General features: G+C 39.6%; 1 protein-coding gene across 1 annotated transcript; it reads right to left on the reverse strand.

Annotated features, from left to right (window-relative positions):
• Positions 1-814: 814 nt before the first annotated feature.
• Positions 815-11,717, reverse strand: ube3a (ubiquitin protein ligase E3A). The gene is made up of 12 exons (XM_008407640.2): positions 11,431-11,717; positions 11,264-11,326; positions 9,120-9,160; positions 7,563-7,819; positions 6,284-7,485; positions 6,042-6,186; positions 5,707-5,912; positions 4,903-5,067; positions 3,581-3,736; positions 2,600-2,673; positions 1,652-1,795; positions 815-1,559 (listed from the first exon to the last, which is right to left on the reverse strand). Coding segments are annotated over exons 3-12 (2,472 nt in total). The 5' UTR covers positions 9,122-9,160; positions 11,264-11,326; positions 11,431-11,717; the 3' UTR covers positions 815-1,438.
• Positions 11,718-13,460: the final 1,743 nt, after the last annotated feature.

Consider the following 13,460-nt stretch of genomic DNA (forward strand, 5'->3'; position numbering starts at 1 on the left):
CATTTTCTGCAAATTCTTTACATACCTGAGATACTTGGCCAAATCAAACACTTATTGTGGCTGTTTCCCATAAACAGGCCTTGCACATTTGGCATTTGCACGGACAAGTGTGCAAATCAGTAACTCATAGGAAACAAGCCAAGAGACGCTTTTTAAAAAGATTTGACACACTAAACCAATCGCTAAGTAATCTTAAAGGGGCGGAATTATGTACTTTCCAGGCACATGGTGCCATTTTATGGCACAATCGAGTAACTATGTTACTGTCAGTTGTTATAAAAATGCTGTATATATCCAACATGACTTGAAAGAAATTTGACTTCGCAATTAAATTCTTGATATTGGGCCTCTGTCTCTTTAAGAAGCTCCTGTTCTTGGGGTTGCTGTGGTGGCGCAGGGGCAAAGCACAACCCACGTATTGAGGCCTTGGTCCTCATGGCGGTGGTCGCAGGCTCGATTCCCGGCCTGACGACATTTGCCGCATGTCTTCCCCCTCTCTCATAACCCTCTTTCTTGTCAAACTACTTTCAAATAAAGGCCACTAGAGCCAACAAAACCTTAAAAAAAAAGAAGCTCCTGTTCTTTTTGAAACTCAGCCTTCAGGAAGACATCACAACGTTTCTCCATAAAGCCACTTACAGCTGTCTATAGGAGCATCTCAATGAGATGTAGTTTACTAATTGCTATTGCCACGAGTGTGGAGGAGCTGAAAGGAGTGGAAAATGTGTTTATGTACCCACAATGGTTGCCATGGGAGATTCAAGGATTACTCAAACAAACGTTAAAGAAAAAGCAACACTCCAGGTGTGTTTTTGATGAGGGAATAACATCATAACATGATGTAAAGCGAAAACAAAATGTCAATTTTACATAACACTGCCCCTTTAAAACACTTAGCCAACACCATAACATCAGGATCACAGCAAACGATATTTAGTCCATATCCGCTACAGGAGGCACGGCACAAAGGTTTCAATCATAAAATGAACTGAAGGTCAGTGAGCAGGTAATATAAAAGGCTTCTTCAACTCAGTCAATCGCAGCCAAGGAGCACCGTCAGGCCCAGTGAGGACTAAATACTGCTACATTTCCAAAAACGTCAGAGGCATCAGAAGTCAAACTAACTTCATAAATATACTTTACGTGCTACACGTAAGCGCACTTTCACAGTTTCACAAACGGGTTTTTGCCTTTTTTCAGAACCAGAACATGAGGGGATGGGAGAAGGCTGAACTTATTTGGGATTTCTAATGCCTACAAGTGACAAGGTTACAAAGCAAGCGAGGGCTAAGCGTGGAAGGCCAACAGTGGAGTTTGTCTGTGAGAGACTCATTAGGCACAGAATTATTATTGCAGCATTTTGTTTGTTGTTGTTTTTGGTGGTATTCCCTTTTTTGTTTCTTTCCCACACAGACAGAAAACTCTCTTTGGAAATCCATTACAGCATTCCAAAACCTTTGGCGTAAGTGATGGCCTTGAGGAGTCTCTCTTTCAGTTTGTCCTTGGAGGAGTATTCAGGGAGCAGCAAGGCGTTGAAGCAGGTGTGGGAGGTTGGTAGTCTGCAATGAACCGCAAAAAAATAAAAATAAAAAACGTTTATTTGAGATGAGTGTGTTGGAATTCAACGGGAAGTTGCCTGGACCAGTTGTACCTGTCTGAATCGGAGCCGTTCTTCGCGATGATCATCTTTAATTTACCGAGACCTCCAACCGGAGCTCTGTCTGTTCCCGTGGTGAACTGGAGAAAAAGTCGTTTCTGCTCCTCTCCAAAAGAGTGGATGGTTTCCCAGAAGTCTCTGCAGCCAAAAACGAACATTAATTCAGAATTCCTTTGCATTCTGCATGTAAAAAAAAAAAAAAGATATTCCAGAGTTGTCAGTGTTTTAAAATGCTAAACTTCACTATGGCTTTATGGCATATATTTCCACTTTAATATGGAACCTGGAGAAATTAGAAACTAGAATGAAAGGAGGACACTAGAGTGGACAGAAGAAACAAAGGACATAATGAAAGAAGAAGTAGAAGGTTTCAGTATTTTGGTGACACATGGAATAAAGTCTGGAAATACAAATATTTTTCCATACTTATCCAGATCTTCAAAGTACTCAAATCAAATTCCATACTGCATATGAATCAGATTCAATTTATAACATAAATTTCCAAGTTGTAACATTAATCCAATTGTCCTTGAGAGGAATATCACTGACTAACACTGGAGGTTGACTTTGAAAAACATCTTGCACTCTTATAAAAAAAAGCAGCTGTCCACAATAGGGACATCTTTTATGTGGTTCCCCCCCAAAATTAGAAAATAATCTTGTTCTGTTGAGAAAATGATCCCTCGCGTGGTCTTAGTGTGACGCTCAGGAGGACAACGGAAAATGACGGTTGGACGGCGAACCATCAGACCGTCAGTTCATGAAACAATAACTGAGTGTTATCAGAAAATATTTTTATGTTCTTACTCAAAAGATCCCATTAGTACAAAATAATTTTTAAAAAATCAAGTTTTCATAATTCCTTGTTTTTTTAGTGTCTCCAATAAAACCACGAGAACATTTACAGCTGAGACAAAAGTTAAAGACATTGAATGGACTTACTTGATAATTTGACTGTCCTTAGTGTAACCTCCGTCATATTCTGTTGTCTTTTCAAGTGCTTCAAAATCAAGTTTCTAAGGAAAAAAGAGAGAACTTATATTATCAGTTCTTAATACTTTGTATTCTTTTCTTAAACTATGAGACTAAAGGATGCAGTTTTATAAGAGGAATGTCTGTACAATATAGCTAAATACTTAGAATACAAAGACTTGTTTGGAAAGTTAATCAATAACTTCACTTTTCCATAACACAGTTTATGACCTTCACAGGAGCAGTAGCTGAGGGTAAAACCACTGTGGTCATTCTTACGACTTACAAACGTTCACATCCATTTTCCATGTTTTGATGCGACATAACTACAAACTTTTGTTACCTGAAAACCAACTCGATAAACGTTCACACTCCAGGTAGCCATTTTGGCTCTTAGCCAAAGGCTTTTAGAGCCACAAATGTTACACGACATTTTGAAAAAAGTTAATTTATAATTATTATTTTGGATAAATATTTGTTATTTTTATAGAAATTCTATTTTTATTTCAACTTTCCGGGTTTAAACTAAAGAAAAAAAACTTTTGTTCTTCTATGGGATGTGGATATTTTTGAACAACTATGTAAAAAAAAACAACAACTAGTTTTCAACCTTTAAGATATAAAGAAAAAAGATCTAAAAGTACTTCTGGTACTTTCAGTGTCATTATTTTGTGGAAATTTAATGCAGTTGTTCATTGAAAAACTGCTAATGTGACGAAATGTGGAAAAGGAATTGTGAATACTTTTGCTTCATGATGTCAAATTAAGAACATTTAAGATTTGCTTCCAAACTTAATTTTATGGAAAAAAAACACTACGTTTTTATTTAAAGTCTAGGCATTAGATTTTCTAAATTGCATAAAACTAGTCACAAAATTAGTTATTTTGTTTTCTATTTAGTTTCAATTCATTGCCAAATTAAAAATGGAGATTGCTAATTTTTTTTCTCACCCTGCTCCCACAGATCAGAAGCTCGACTTCCTCCGGTCTGAACAAGTATTTGAGCGGCGACTCACTTGTGACCATCAGGAAACCTTTCTTAAAGGCTTTGAATTGGCTCTCCACACTTTTGTTCAGGATGTAGTCTGCATACAGATGAACAAATTCCTATCACACACACACACGCACACACACACACACACACACACACACACACACACACACACACACACACACACACACACACAGAGAAAGAAAGAACAATTATTTTTAAGAAGTTCAAACATTTCATTGTAGTTTTGTTGTTTTCTTTCTTGAAATGACAAGTCGGTGTGGGGTTGTTGCCCTGGTTACTGTCCAGGATGTTCAGCTGAGCTTGTGGGTTATTTCATTTAGTTCTTATTCCTGTTTTTGTAATTGTGAAACACACCTAATTCAAAGGAGGAACCAACATGTTCTATATCTGTGTAGCTAGACGTAAAACCAGTGACTTTGGAATAGAAGATACTTTAAGTCAGGATTCAGATCTGGGAATAACCACAAAACTGACCGCCTATGTTGGGGAATGTGTAGGATTTATTTCTTTAAAATCTGGTCTGATAATAGAATCTAAGTGGAAGTCACACAGAAATCTTTTCAGACTCTACGGAAATGATGCCCCAGTTGAAAATAATGAAAACAACGAGCATAAAATTAGAAATTTACATCACTAAACCAGTGTTCAAAAAATTTGAAGGTGCGGTTTATAGCATGGTGCACTCATAGTCTGGAAAATACGTAATTGGTCTTAAAATATAGATTTTTAAAACGAATTAATTATCTGCAAATAATGCCATCTTTGAGTGTCTTTGCTGTAGTAGTGACTAGTGGCGTAATCATGTAATTTTATTATCACTACATGGCAGTAGGTACAGAGCAATTTACATTAAAACAAGAGAATTAGTGATGCATGGATGTTACTACATTCATGCATCACACACCACAGTGTTGTGGTACTGTTCAGATGTATTTTTGAAGTGGACATGTTAAGTGCAATTTGAAATAAGAAATGTAAAATATGATAAAAATAAATTTTTGTGTTTATTTGATTCCTATTTAAGACACTTTGATAAGGATGACTATATATGTAATATAGGCGGCTACAGAGTTTGTTTACATTTTAGGTTGGTGGTGTTCCTCGTGATTTTTTCAATTAAAACAATGTACGGTACCTTGGCTCAAAAAAGGTTGAAAAACACTGTTCTAAACTGAGGATTACAACCTTTTATATATATAAAATGTAAAAGAAGTGTTGGCCACAACCACAGAGAAGCTGGACTTTAAACACAGCTCACCTGCCTGTTATCCTTGGTAATGGGGATCTGGTCCCCCTTATCCTTCAGGTCATATAGTATGGGGTTTCCAAAAAGATCTGTGTGCGATATCTGGAAGGTGAGCATCATGTCCTCCTCCAGGCTGCCGCTGTACTCCAGCACTTCCTTCAGACTTTGGTAGAGAACCTGCCACAGCAGAAACATGAGATCTGAAGGGCTACTGTAGATCTGAAACTTGAAAAAAAAACTGCATTTTCTTTTTAGAGGAGTAATTCACATTTTTTAATCTGAAAATTCCTGAAATTTTCAGCCTCAAATTCCAGACTTCCAAGCCTTTCACATTTGCTTTCCCTGATATTCTTACATAAATAATCAGTCTTTAATCAGGCTTTTCTGGGAAAACAGAAACTGGAAGGAAGAAAGTAGGAAAGAACGAAAAGAAAGAAGGAAGGAAAGAATGAATTAAGTAAGGAAGCAAGGAAAGAAAGAGGTGGACGAAAGGAAAAACTAGAAGTAGGATACAAGGACGAAGAGAAGGTAGGGAGGAAGGAATGACACAAGGAGTGAATAGAAGTAGAATAGAAGGAAGAAGTTAAGAAGGAGCTAAGAAGGAAATAAAATAAAGTAAAGAAGGAAAGGATAACATAAGGAAAGAACAGGCGTAGGGAAAAAAGAAAAGGAAATACAGTAAGAATGGAAGGACACAACATAAAGCAAGAATAAATATTGGACTCAAGGAAGAAAGGGAAGCTTCAGGAACCCTGCCGGTAAAATGTCAACACATCCACATGAACATGTAGCTTCATATAGAAAAATTTAGTGTACTGGATGTGAGTCTGACAGATCCAGGAAGGTTCCTTTCTTGCCCATCAGCTTCCTGTAGACGACCATGGGGAAATGAACATCCAGGATGCAGTTGTTGTAAATGGCGAGCCCCAGAACGATCCCAATAAGCGTATACTGCGCTTCGTTCTCCAACGAGGATGAGTTAAACCAGAAAAGCTTGGTGTCATTGTCGTAGGTAAACATCCCTGTTAAGAAAGTCATTTTACAAACAAGTGAATGTAAGTATTTGATGTTTTCTACAACGTGAACAAAACTCAATAGATGCAAAACGCATGCATTAAGCTTTTAATAAAAAACATTGTTTCAAGTCTAACCTATGTCCAGATTAAAGATTTCCTCCAATACCAATTGGAAGAACTCTTTCGACACTCCTCCTTCGTCTACGCCTTGTTCGCCCTCGAACTCAACATACAGCTGCTTCTTCAGGTCTGACGGGTTCTCCATGGAGATCATTTCCAGCTGCAAGAAATACAGTTACCATGTATTCACACACTGGGACCGCGCCAACCACGTTACATCCAATGCAAACCAACACCTCCGACGCCCCGAGACTCACTCTGACGAGGGCGTCGTCGATGATGTGGTCTCGGCGTACTTTGAGCTTCAGATAGGGGTTTGGCTGCTGGCCCTGCACCATGCTGTAGAGGGCAGTGAGGCGCCTCTCACTGTACATGCGGATCCTGTTGTCGTAATACAGCCCCTGGCTCTTGGTGATGACGCTGAGGATGAAGGGGCAGCTCTGGAAGGAAAACTTGGTTTCCGCATTGACTTTGAAGAAGGTAAAATCTTTGTCCATTTCAATCACTTCGTTCACCAATTCATTGACAAAATCCTCAAACGGGATGAGGGGTTTGACGCTGTCTACGGGGCGGACGCTCAGCTCCTTCTCCAGAGGGTCAACCCGCGGGCCCTTCTTGTAGAGCCGGTCTTCGCCCAGCAGCTCATGCAGCGTCAGTTCGTCCGACTCGGCATCTTCGTCGTCCTCCTCATTGTGCTCGACATCCACCTCCCCGCCAAGGATGCTTGCGTAGAAGACGACCCTCAAGCACTTGGTGGCAGCCACCACCGTCTCGTCGTCGTTTATCAGGTTTTCCGCGCCATATTCATTACTAACGACTGTGAAGGTGATGAGCTGCTGGAAGGTTTCCATCATACGGCGGACGTGCGGAAGGCCGAATATCGACCACAGCTTGGACAGGCGAGCGAGGGCGATGAGCGGCAGCTTGCTCATCGCCTTGCAGAACAGAGGTAACGCCACTTCCAGGTACTCCGGGCTGTGAAGGTTGCTGTTCTCCATCACTATGATGAAGATATTCAGATAATCTGGATTTGCTTCATACACATCAAGATATTCCAGGTCAAGTTCCACATTTGGAGTGAGGTAAATGAGGGCGTTGACCAGGGCAGACTCCACCTGGTCGATGGACAGGAGTTTGTCGTAGACCCTTCGAACTGCATCGATGTCTACCGAAGGCTCAAAGGAGTTGGGGATTCCGTTTGGAGTTTCATCGGGCGAGGAAGCAGAGGAGGAGAGCTTCTTCTCTGACGACTGGTCGCTCTGTTTCTCTTCGTCTTTCGATTTAAGAGAATTGAGGGTTTTGGCAGCGGCACTTGGCTCTTCCTTCCGGAAACTCTTCATGAGAGCGTCCGCGTTGGAGAATATCCTGCCAATGACGCGGACGAGAGCAGAGTAGTTCCCTTCTTCCTCGCAGACACTCACTATCCTACACACGGTGTGCTCTGTGAGGTAGTGAACATCTACAATCGGAAACCAAACAGTTAAAAGCTACTTAAACACCACATCTGCGACAATCCATAGTCCGTTTTGAAAGTACCTGAGAATTCCTCGGTGCTCATCTCACGCCCCAGCCGAGAGTCTTCGTCAGGCCTGGACTCGACAGAGGGGTAATAGTCACAGAGTTTGGCGTTGACCTTGAACAGTTCCAGTGCTTTAGCAGCTGCCGCGTTGTTGCCCAGAGGTTGACAAGTCGAACAAGAGGCACAAAACTCATTGGTGCAGCTGCTATTTCCACAGCCCTCAGTCAACTGTTGAAAGTAGCGTTCAATTAACCGCTTTGCAGTTGCTCTGTTCCTGTGAGAACAAGGAATAATTATTTACAATATAAGCAATGTACGAGTTTCAAACATGATCATCCTCCACCACCACAAACCTCAGAGTGTTTTATTTGAGTTGTATGTAATAGAACACCATGTCCTGTTACATACAAATGTAATGACTGTGAAGATGACGAAAAAATAAGAGATTTTGGATTTGTTAAATTTCTTTTTAAAGATGACCTTAACAAATATTAGCATTTGCATTCACTGAAATTTTTACCTTTGCAAAATAGCTAAAACTCCGTAAGACTGAATGGAGACCATCAGTTATCAAGTTCTACCACAACTTCCAAATGAATTAGGTCTGGACTTTGACTAGGTTATTCTGACACATGAATATGATCTAAACTGTTCTACTGTAGGTCTGACTAGATTTTATTTTGGGGACCTGAATACAAACGCTGATCTCCAACGCATCATTTTCCTTCAACTTTACAATTATGCACTACTATGTGCTGGTCTGAGAGAAAAAGTGAAAAAGTTCAATGTACTTTTCAACGTAAAATTCAAATGAGCTCAAGCATTTCCATTGCATGATTTATTGTTTTTCCCTTTTCTCTCTTTCAACCAAAGACTGGATGACAAACGTCTTCAGTCTGGTGTTTTGGACAATTTTGTTTACAGAGACTTCATAGTACATTTCATTTGTTGCTTCTGTTGTTTTGTTTATTTATTATGGATATTTAAAATGTCTTCCAGTGCCAGTGTTAAATGTTCATTAGAATTTAAAGTTTAATGAGATTTGAGAGTGTGTTGTTACATTATTATGCCATAACTGTCATATTTCTTGAAAATGCACTGAAAAACAACAATATTACAGTTTATCACAATAACGTCTGGGAGAATTTATCATCCAGCAAAATGTGTTATAGTAACAGACCTATAATTTAAATACACAAAACACCGGTTTTGTAGTAGGCAGGGGCCACCATAACGTTCTCACAGTAAACCATGAATAAAAATGGTATTGCTTTATGGTCTTAAAGTATGTATTTGCATAGGCAGCCAGCCTGCAGCTTACCAGATAGGGGTCAGAGCATCACCTTAATAAGATTTAAGAAAGGTTTGTGTGGTTTCACATCTGTATTTCTTTAAAACCATTGTATATCTCACTTTCTTGTAAGAGAAAGCGTAGGAAGAAGTTCCTGATCAAATAAAGTGAAATACCAGTTAGCAACAAATATCTTGTTTATTCAGCGATATATGAATAACGATAAAACATGTCTATTAGAAACAAACAAAAAAATTGTTGATTCAAGTCAGAGGAGACTTACATTCGGCTGGATTCAGACACCTCAGGCCGGAGGACAATCAGCTGAAAGAATGATGAGCAAAAGTATAAATTCCTATTATTTGATGCACATATTTAAAAATATACTTACCCCCCCATGTCCAACAACAGTATTTATTGACCATGCTTTGGTAACTACTTTTTCCTCCATTGAAAACTGAAGATTTAATTTGCTAATCTGTAGAGCAGCAGCAGCCCTACAAGCCATATTTACAGCAGAGTAAGAAAAGCCATAACCCTTTAATGATGCATATTAATATCCTAAATGTTGCCTACAGGTGCAGGGAAAATTTTTTTCCCCTGACAGTGTTTTAGCTGCCAAAGAGGACAAGATAGCATCAGCCAGGTCCCACTAATTAAATGTGAATGATAATATAGACGTGTGTGTTTAACACAATGTCAAGGAAAAACATCAGCAGTGACTTTATTTGGTTTTTACACTGCCTGGCTCCCAAAAACATCCACCTGGATTTAACATAGGAGGTACAGGAGCCTCCTATTGGACAATTACTGCATGGGCGATTATCTGTCAGCTGGCAAAACGTTATTCGACCCCAACTGATGCAATAAGTAGCTTCTTGTTTCTGAAACAACCATGTCGCAAGACACATCCTGTGTTTATGGGAAAAGGTTTAAATCCATGGTCTTCATCAAGCAGAGCAAATATCTAAGGAGATTGGAGAAATGATTAAAATTTGAGCCTGTTCACTGCTAAAAACTGGAAAGAAAGTGGAGAACCATCGTCTTCAAGGAGCAAATGTGGTTGGAGTCTGGCTCAATGGAAGAAGGTCATGTGGTCTGATGAGTCCAGATCTACCTGTTCTAGAGTGATGGGTGCCTCAGGGTAGGAAGAAAGGCAGATGAAGAGATGCTCCCATCGTGCATAGTTTCTACTGTATCAGCCTGTGATGACGGTGCTATGATCTGGAGTAGCTGCAGTCGGTCAGGTTCAGGTTCACCGACGTTGTGCGCCCAAAGAATGAGGAGGTCACCTGACTACCTGAGCGATCGGGGTGGCCATTGAGGTTGTTCCATCAGTGGATTTTTTTTTCTTCCCAGCATCAATACAACATCTAGGTGAAAAGTTTATTTCCACTGGCTGGAAATAAATCTTGTGACACTGCAGAAGCCAATCAAAATGACGCAACAGCGAATGTCGTCATCAAAGCTGGGGCGGTCCACTGAAAGATTAGAGTGTAACCTTTTCGTCTTTCTGTCGGGCAGCGCATAAGGACACTTACAAACTATATGAGGTAATTCTTCAGTGAGAATGTTTATCCCAAATGTGGAAAACATTTAAGAAAGTAGCCAAGCTTCTCACCAGTGGACGTCTCAACAAATTTACCCTAATGTCACACTGCGCATTGCCAGGAGAAACTAAAAAAAAAAAAAACACACGTACATGCACGCATACATAAAAACAAGAGCTCCATCTCAATGTCCCTTGGGCAGACGAGACCTAAGTAGAAATGATTGGCCATAATGCACAACACAATGAAACCAAATCACAGCATATCAGTCCAACAGTTGAAGCTTGAAGCAAAACTGGGTTAACAGAACCAAAGACAGCAGCAGAACCATAGGAGAACGTGTCGCAATGGTTCCCTTAAAGTCCAGATCTAAGCCAATTGAAATACAGTATAAGGCACAAAATAATGCCTGCAAACCTCAACCAATTCAGGCAGCATTAAAAATAAGACTGGGTCAGAAGGATGAAGCCAAACCCATTAGAAGAAACTCGTGAAGGTATTGAAGCTGAGGATGATTGTACAAGAATGTGAACAGCAAACAAAATGTTTACCATATTAGCACTAAATGTGTGAATATTGCTGTGATGTGTAGGGATTTAATTGGTAAGGACATTTCACAGCAAAATGATTGCATGTATTTTCTCTAATAGGGAAAACATCGCTTAGTTATTAAGTTACATAGGTCTGAATTGACACAAAAACAATCATAGGGAACATAACAGGTTACACATGCTATATAAAGATGTAAAATCCTGGTTATAAATGAGCTCTTAACCTTTAGACCTGGTGAACAGCAGCCTGGCTAAAATCAAAAGACGGGCAGAGTTGAAAATTACAGCAACTAAAAGAAGAGGAAAAGACAAGTAAAGTTTCTCACCACACTTTAAAAGGAAGTACGGCTTCGTTTCTATTACAGGCACTTCTATTCCAGCGATGCAACCTAAACGAAGGAAACAACACATGACTTTAGTTTCTGCTCTAAACAAGAGCCACCTGCCGAACTTCTCTTATCACAATTGAAGATCTCCGACGTAGCACACCAACCTGTGATTTGACAGATAGTTCAGCGTATGTCAGTGACGGTGCAAAAAAAAAAAAAAAAGAAATCTCGGAAAAAAATCTCTCGTGTGACAGACTGACAGCTCCTTGCGCTCGCGTTTCAGTGGTTCTGTCTCAAGAAAACTACTTGTGTTTTTTACACGCGTGTTCACGGCTCGGGTGTCCCAGCGTCAGAAAGGGAACTTATGTTCCGTGTTTAAGTCAGAGTGTAGCGGTTTTCACTGTCATCTTGTAAACAAGAACGAGCTGTATCCCGGCATGCAGCGCGAGGCTGTCAAACGTCATGTACGCTCGTTCCTCTCACCTTCGCGCGGCACAATTAAACATACACGACTGTGAGGAGTGACGAAAAATCACAAAACACCGCAGGTAAAAACAGAGCTAGGGCCCTACGGAGGAATTTAAATGGCCTTGTACAGAAAGTTTAATGTGGTACCTTTGATTTATTTGAAGGAGGGAGAGAAGGAATAATTAGGACACAATGCCATCCATTAAATTATTTTAAAAAGTCACTTGTGTGAATATAGCAAGCGCTTTTAAAAAAAGATTTACTTCTATCCTGTTCTTGTTTGAATGCACTACAGATTGTTTTTTTTCTGATCAAGAAAGTAGAAAAACAAATGACAAAATAAGAAGTACAAACCTTTCTTTTAGTAAGATGAACCTGACAGCACTTAAAATCTCTTGTCTATAAAAGCCAGACTACTTGGTTTGTTTTATTTCTGTGTGCTTAGTTTAGTGTAAAAAGGAAAATGTTCACTGTACAATTGTTTGAGCATTTGAAAAACAAATAACATGTTTGTCCATTTAAAGTGATTTATTTACAGAAAATACAGAGCCCTGACTGCTTTCTGTGCAGTTACCTTGTATGTTTTGTGAATTCAAACTTACAATGACCCACTAAATGTCACAGAAAAGAAATAAAATAGGGGATAGAAGTAGAGCAGGGTCTTTGAATGCGCACAGAATCAATCTTTCTTCACTTACTGACAGATTTAAACACTCGGCAGAGCTTTCTTTCCTCCCTCTGGGCTCTAAGTCATATCCAGAAACAATAAATCACACTGGTCACGCAGCAGGTAGTGAGAAACGGCTGCTGCCCAACTCTGACGTGAAGCTTTTTTTTTTTATTATTATTATGCATGGTCCAACCCCCACACTATGCAGTGTCGAACAATCACATGTATTATTCTATCAATGCTCAGATCAGATATTGAGTTTTACACTTCACACTTCTGAAAGCATGCTTACACCTGACACCAGCGAAGCCAAAGCTAGCCCAGAGGTAGTTTATAAGGAAGCTGCTGCAAAGTTCAGATGTATTCCTAATTTTACTGTAAAGAAGAGTTCATTTTTAAAAAAAGCATAAATTTGAGTGTTATGAAGCTGAAGTGGCAATATGTTCAAAACCCATGCCTGTATAAGACTAATCTAAAACAAGGAGTTGTTTTTTTTAAAGAGTTCATACAGTTATTTGTTCTGTTAGTACAATATTAGGTCCACACTAAGGAAAGAAATAATACTATGCTAATAAATTCAATAATGCAAGAATAAAGTGGAAGTAAAATGAGATTAATCTCATATAACTGTGCTGTTACTACATTATTAACCATTATTAATATTGTATTATTGTTAATACTATGTTCTAGGTTTGAGTCTGCACATTAGAAATGTGTAAACCGTGGCTGCAGTTTTCATTGTGAAAACTAGAAGTCGCTGCAGGCACACGCAAACACTCTCCCTCCCCCCACTTTACTTCAGTACGGGGTTCTGGGTTCGTCTGTGACCAGCTCCGCTCAAAGCTGTGTGAAGCCCAGGCGGTGAAATACGCGCGTGCTCGTTATGAGCACTGACAAAGCACGCGCGTAGCAAGCACGCGCTTGTTCAGCGCGCTTATCTGGAGAACTACGGACACCGTGAAAGCTCAAACAACCTGTTTCGGCAAAGTTGTCACTTTCTTCACGTTTTTGCGTGAAACTAATATTATTATTAATGATAAATGATAATAATAAAAA

The sequence above is a fragment of the Poecilia reticulata genome, linkage group LG4 (genome assembly GCF_000633615.1).
Source record: "Poecilia reticulata strain Guanapo linkage group LG4, Guppy_female_1.0+MT, whole genome shotgun sequence".
Taxonomy (NCBI): Eukaryota; Metazoa; Chordata; class Actinopteri; order Cyprinodontiformes; family Poeciliidae; genus Poecilia; species Poecilia reticulata.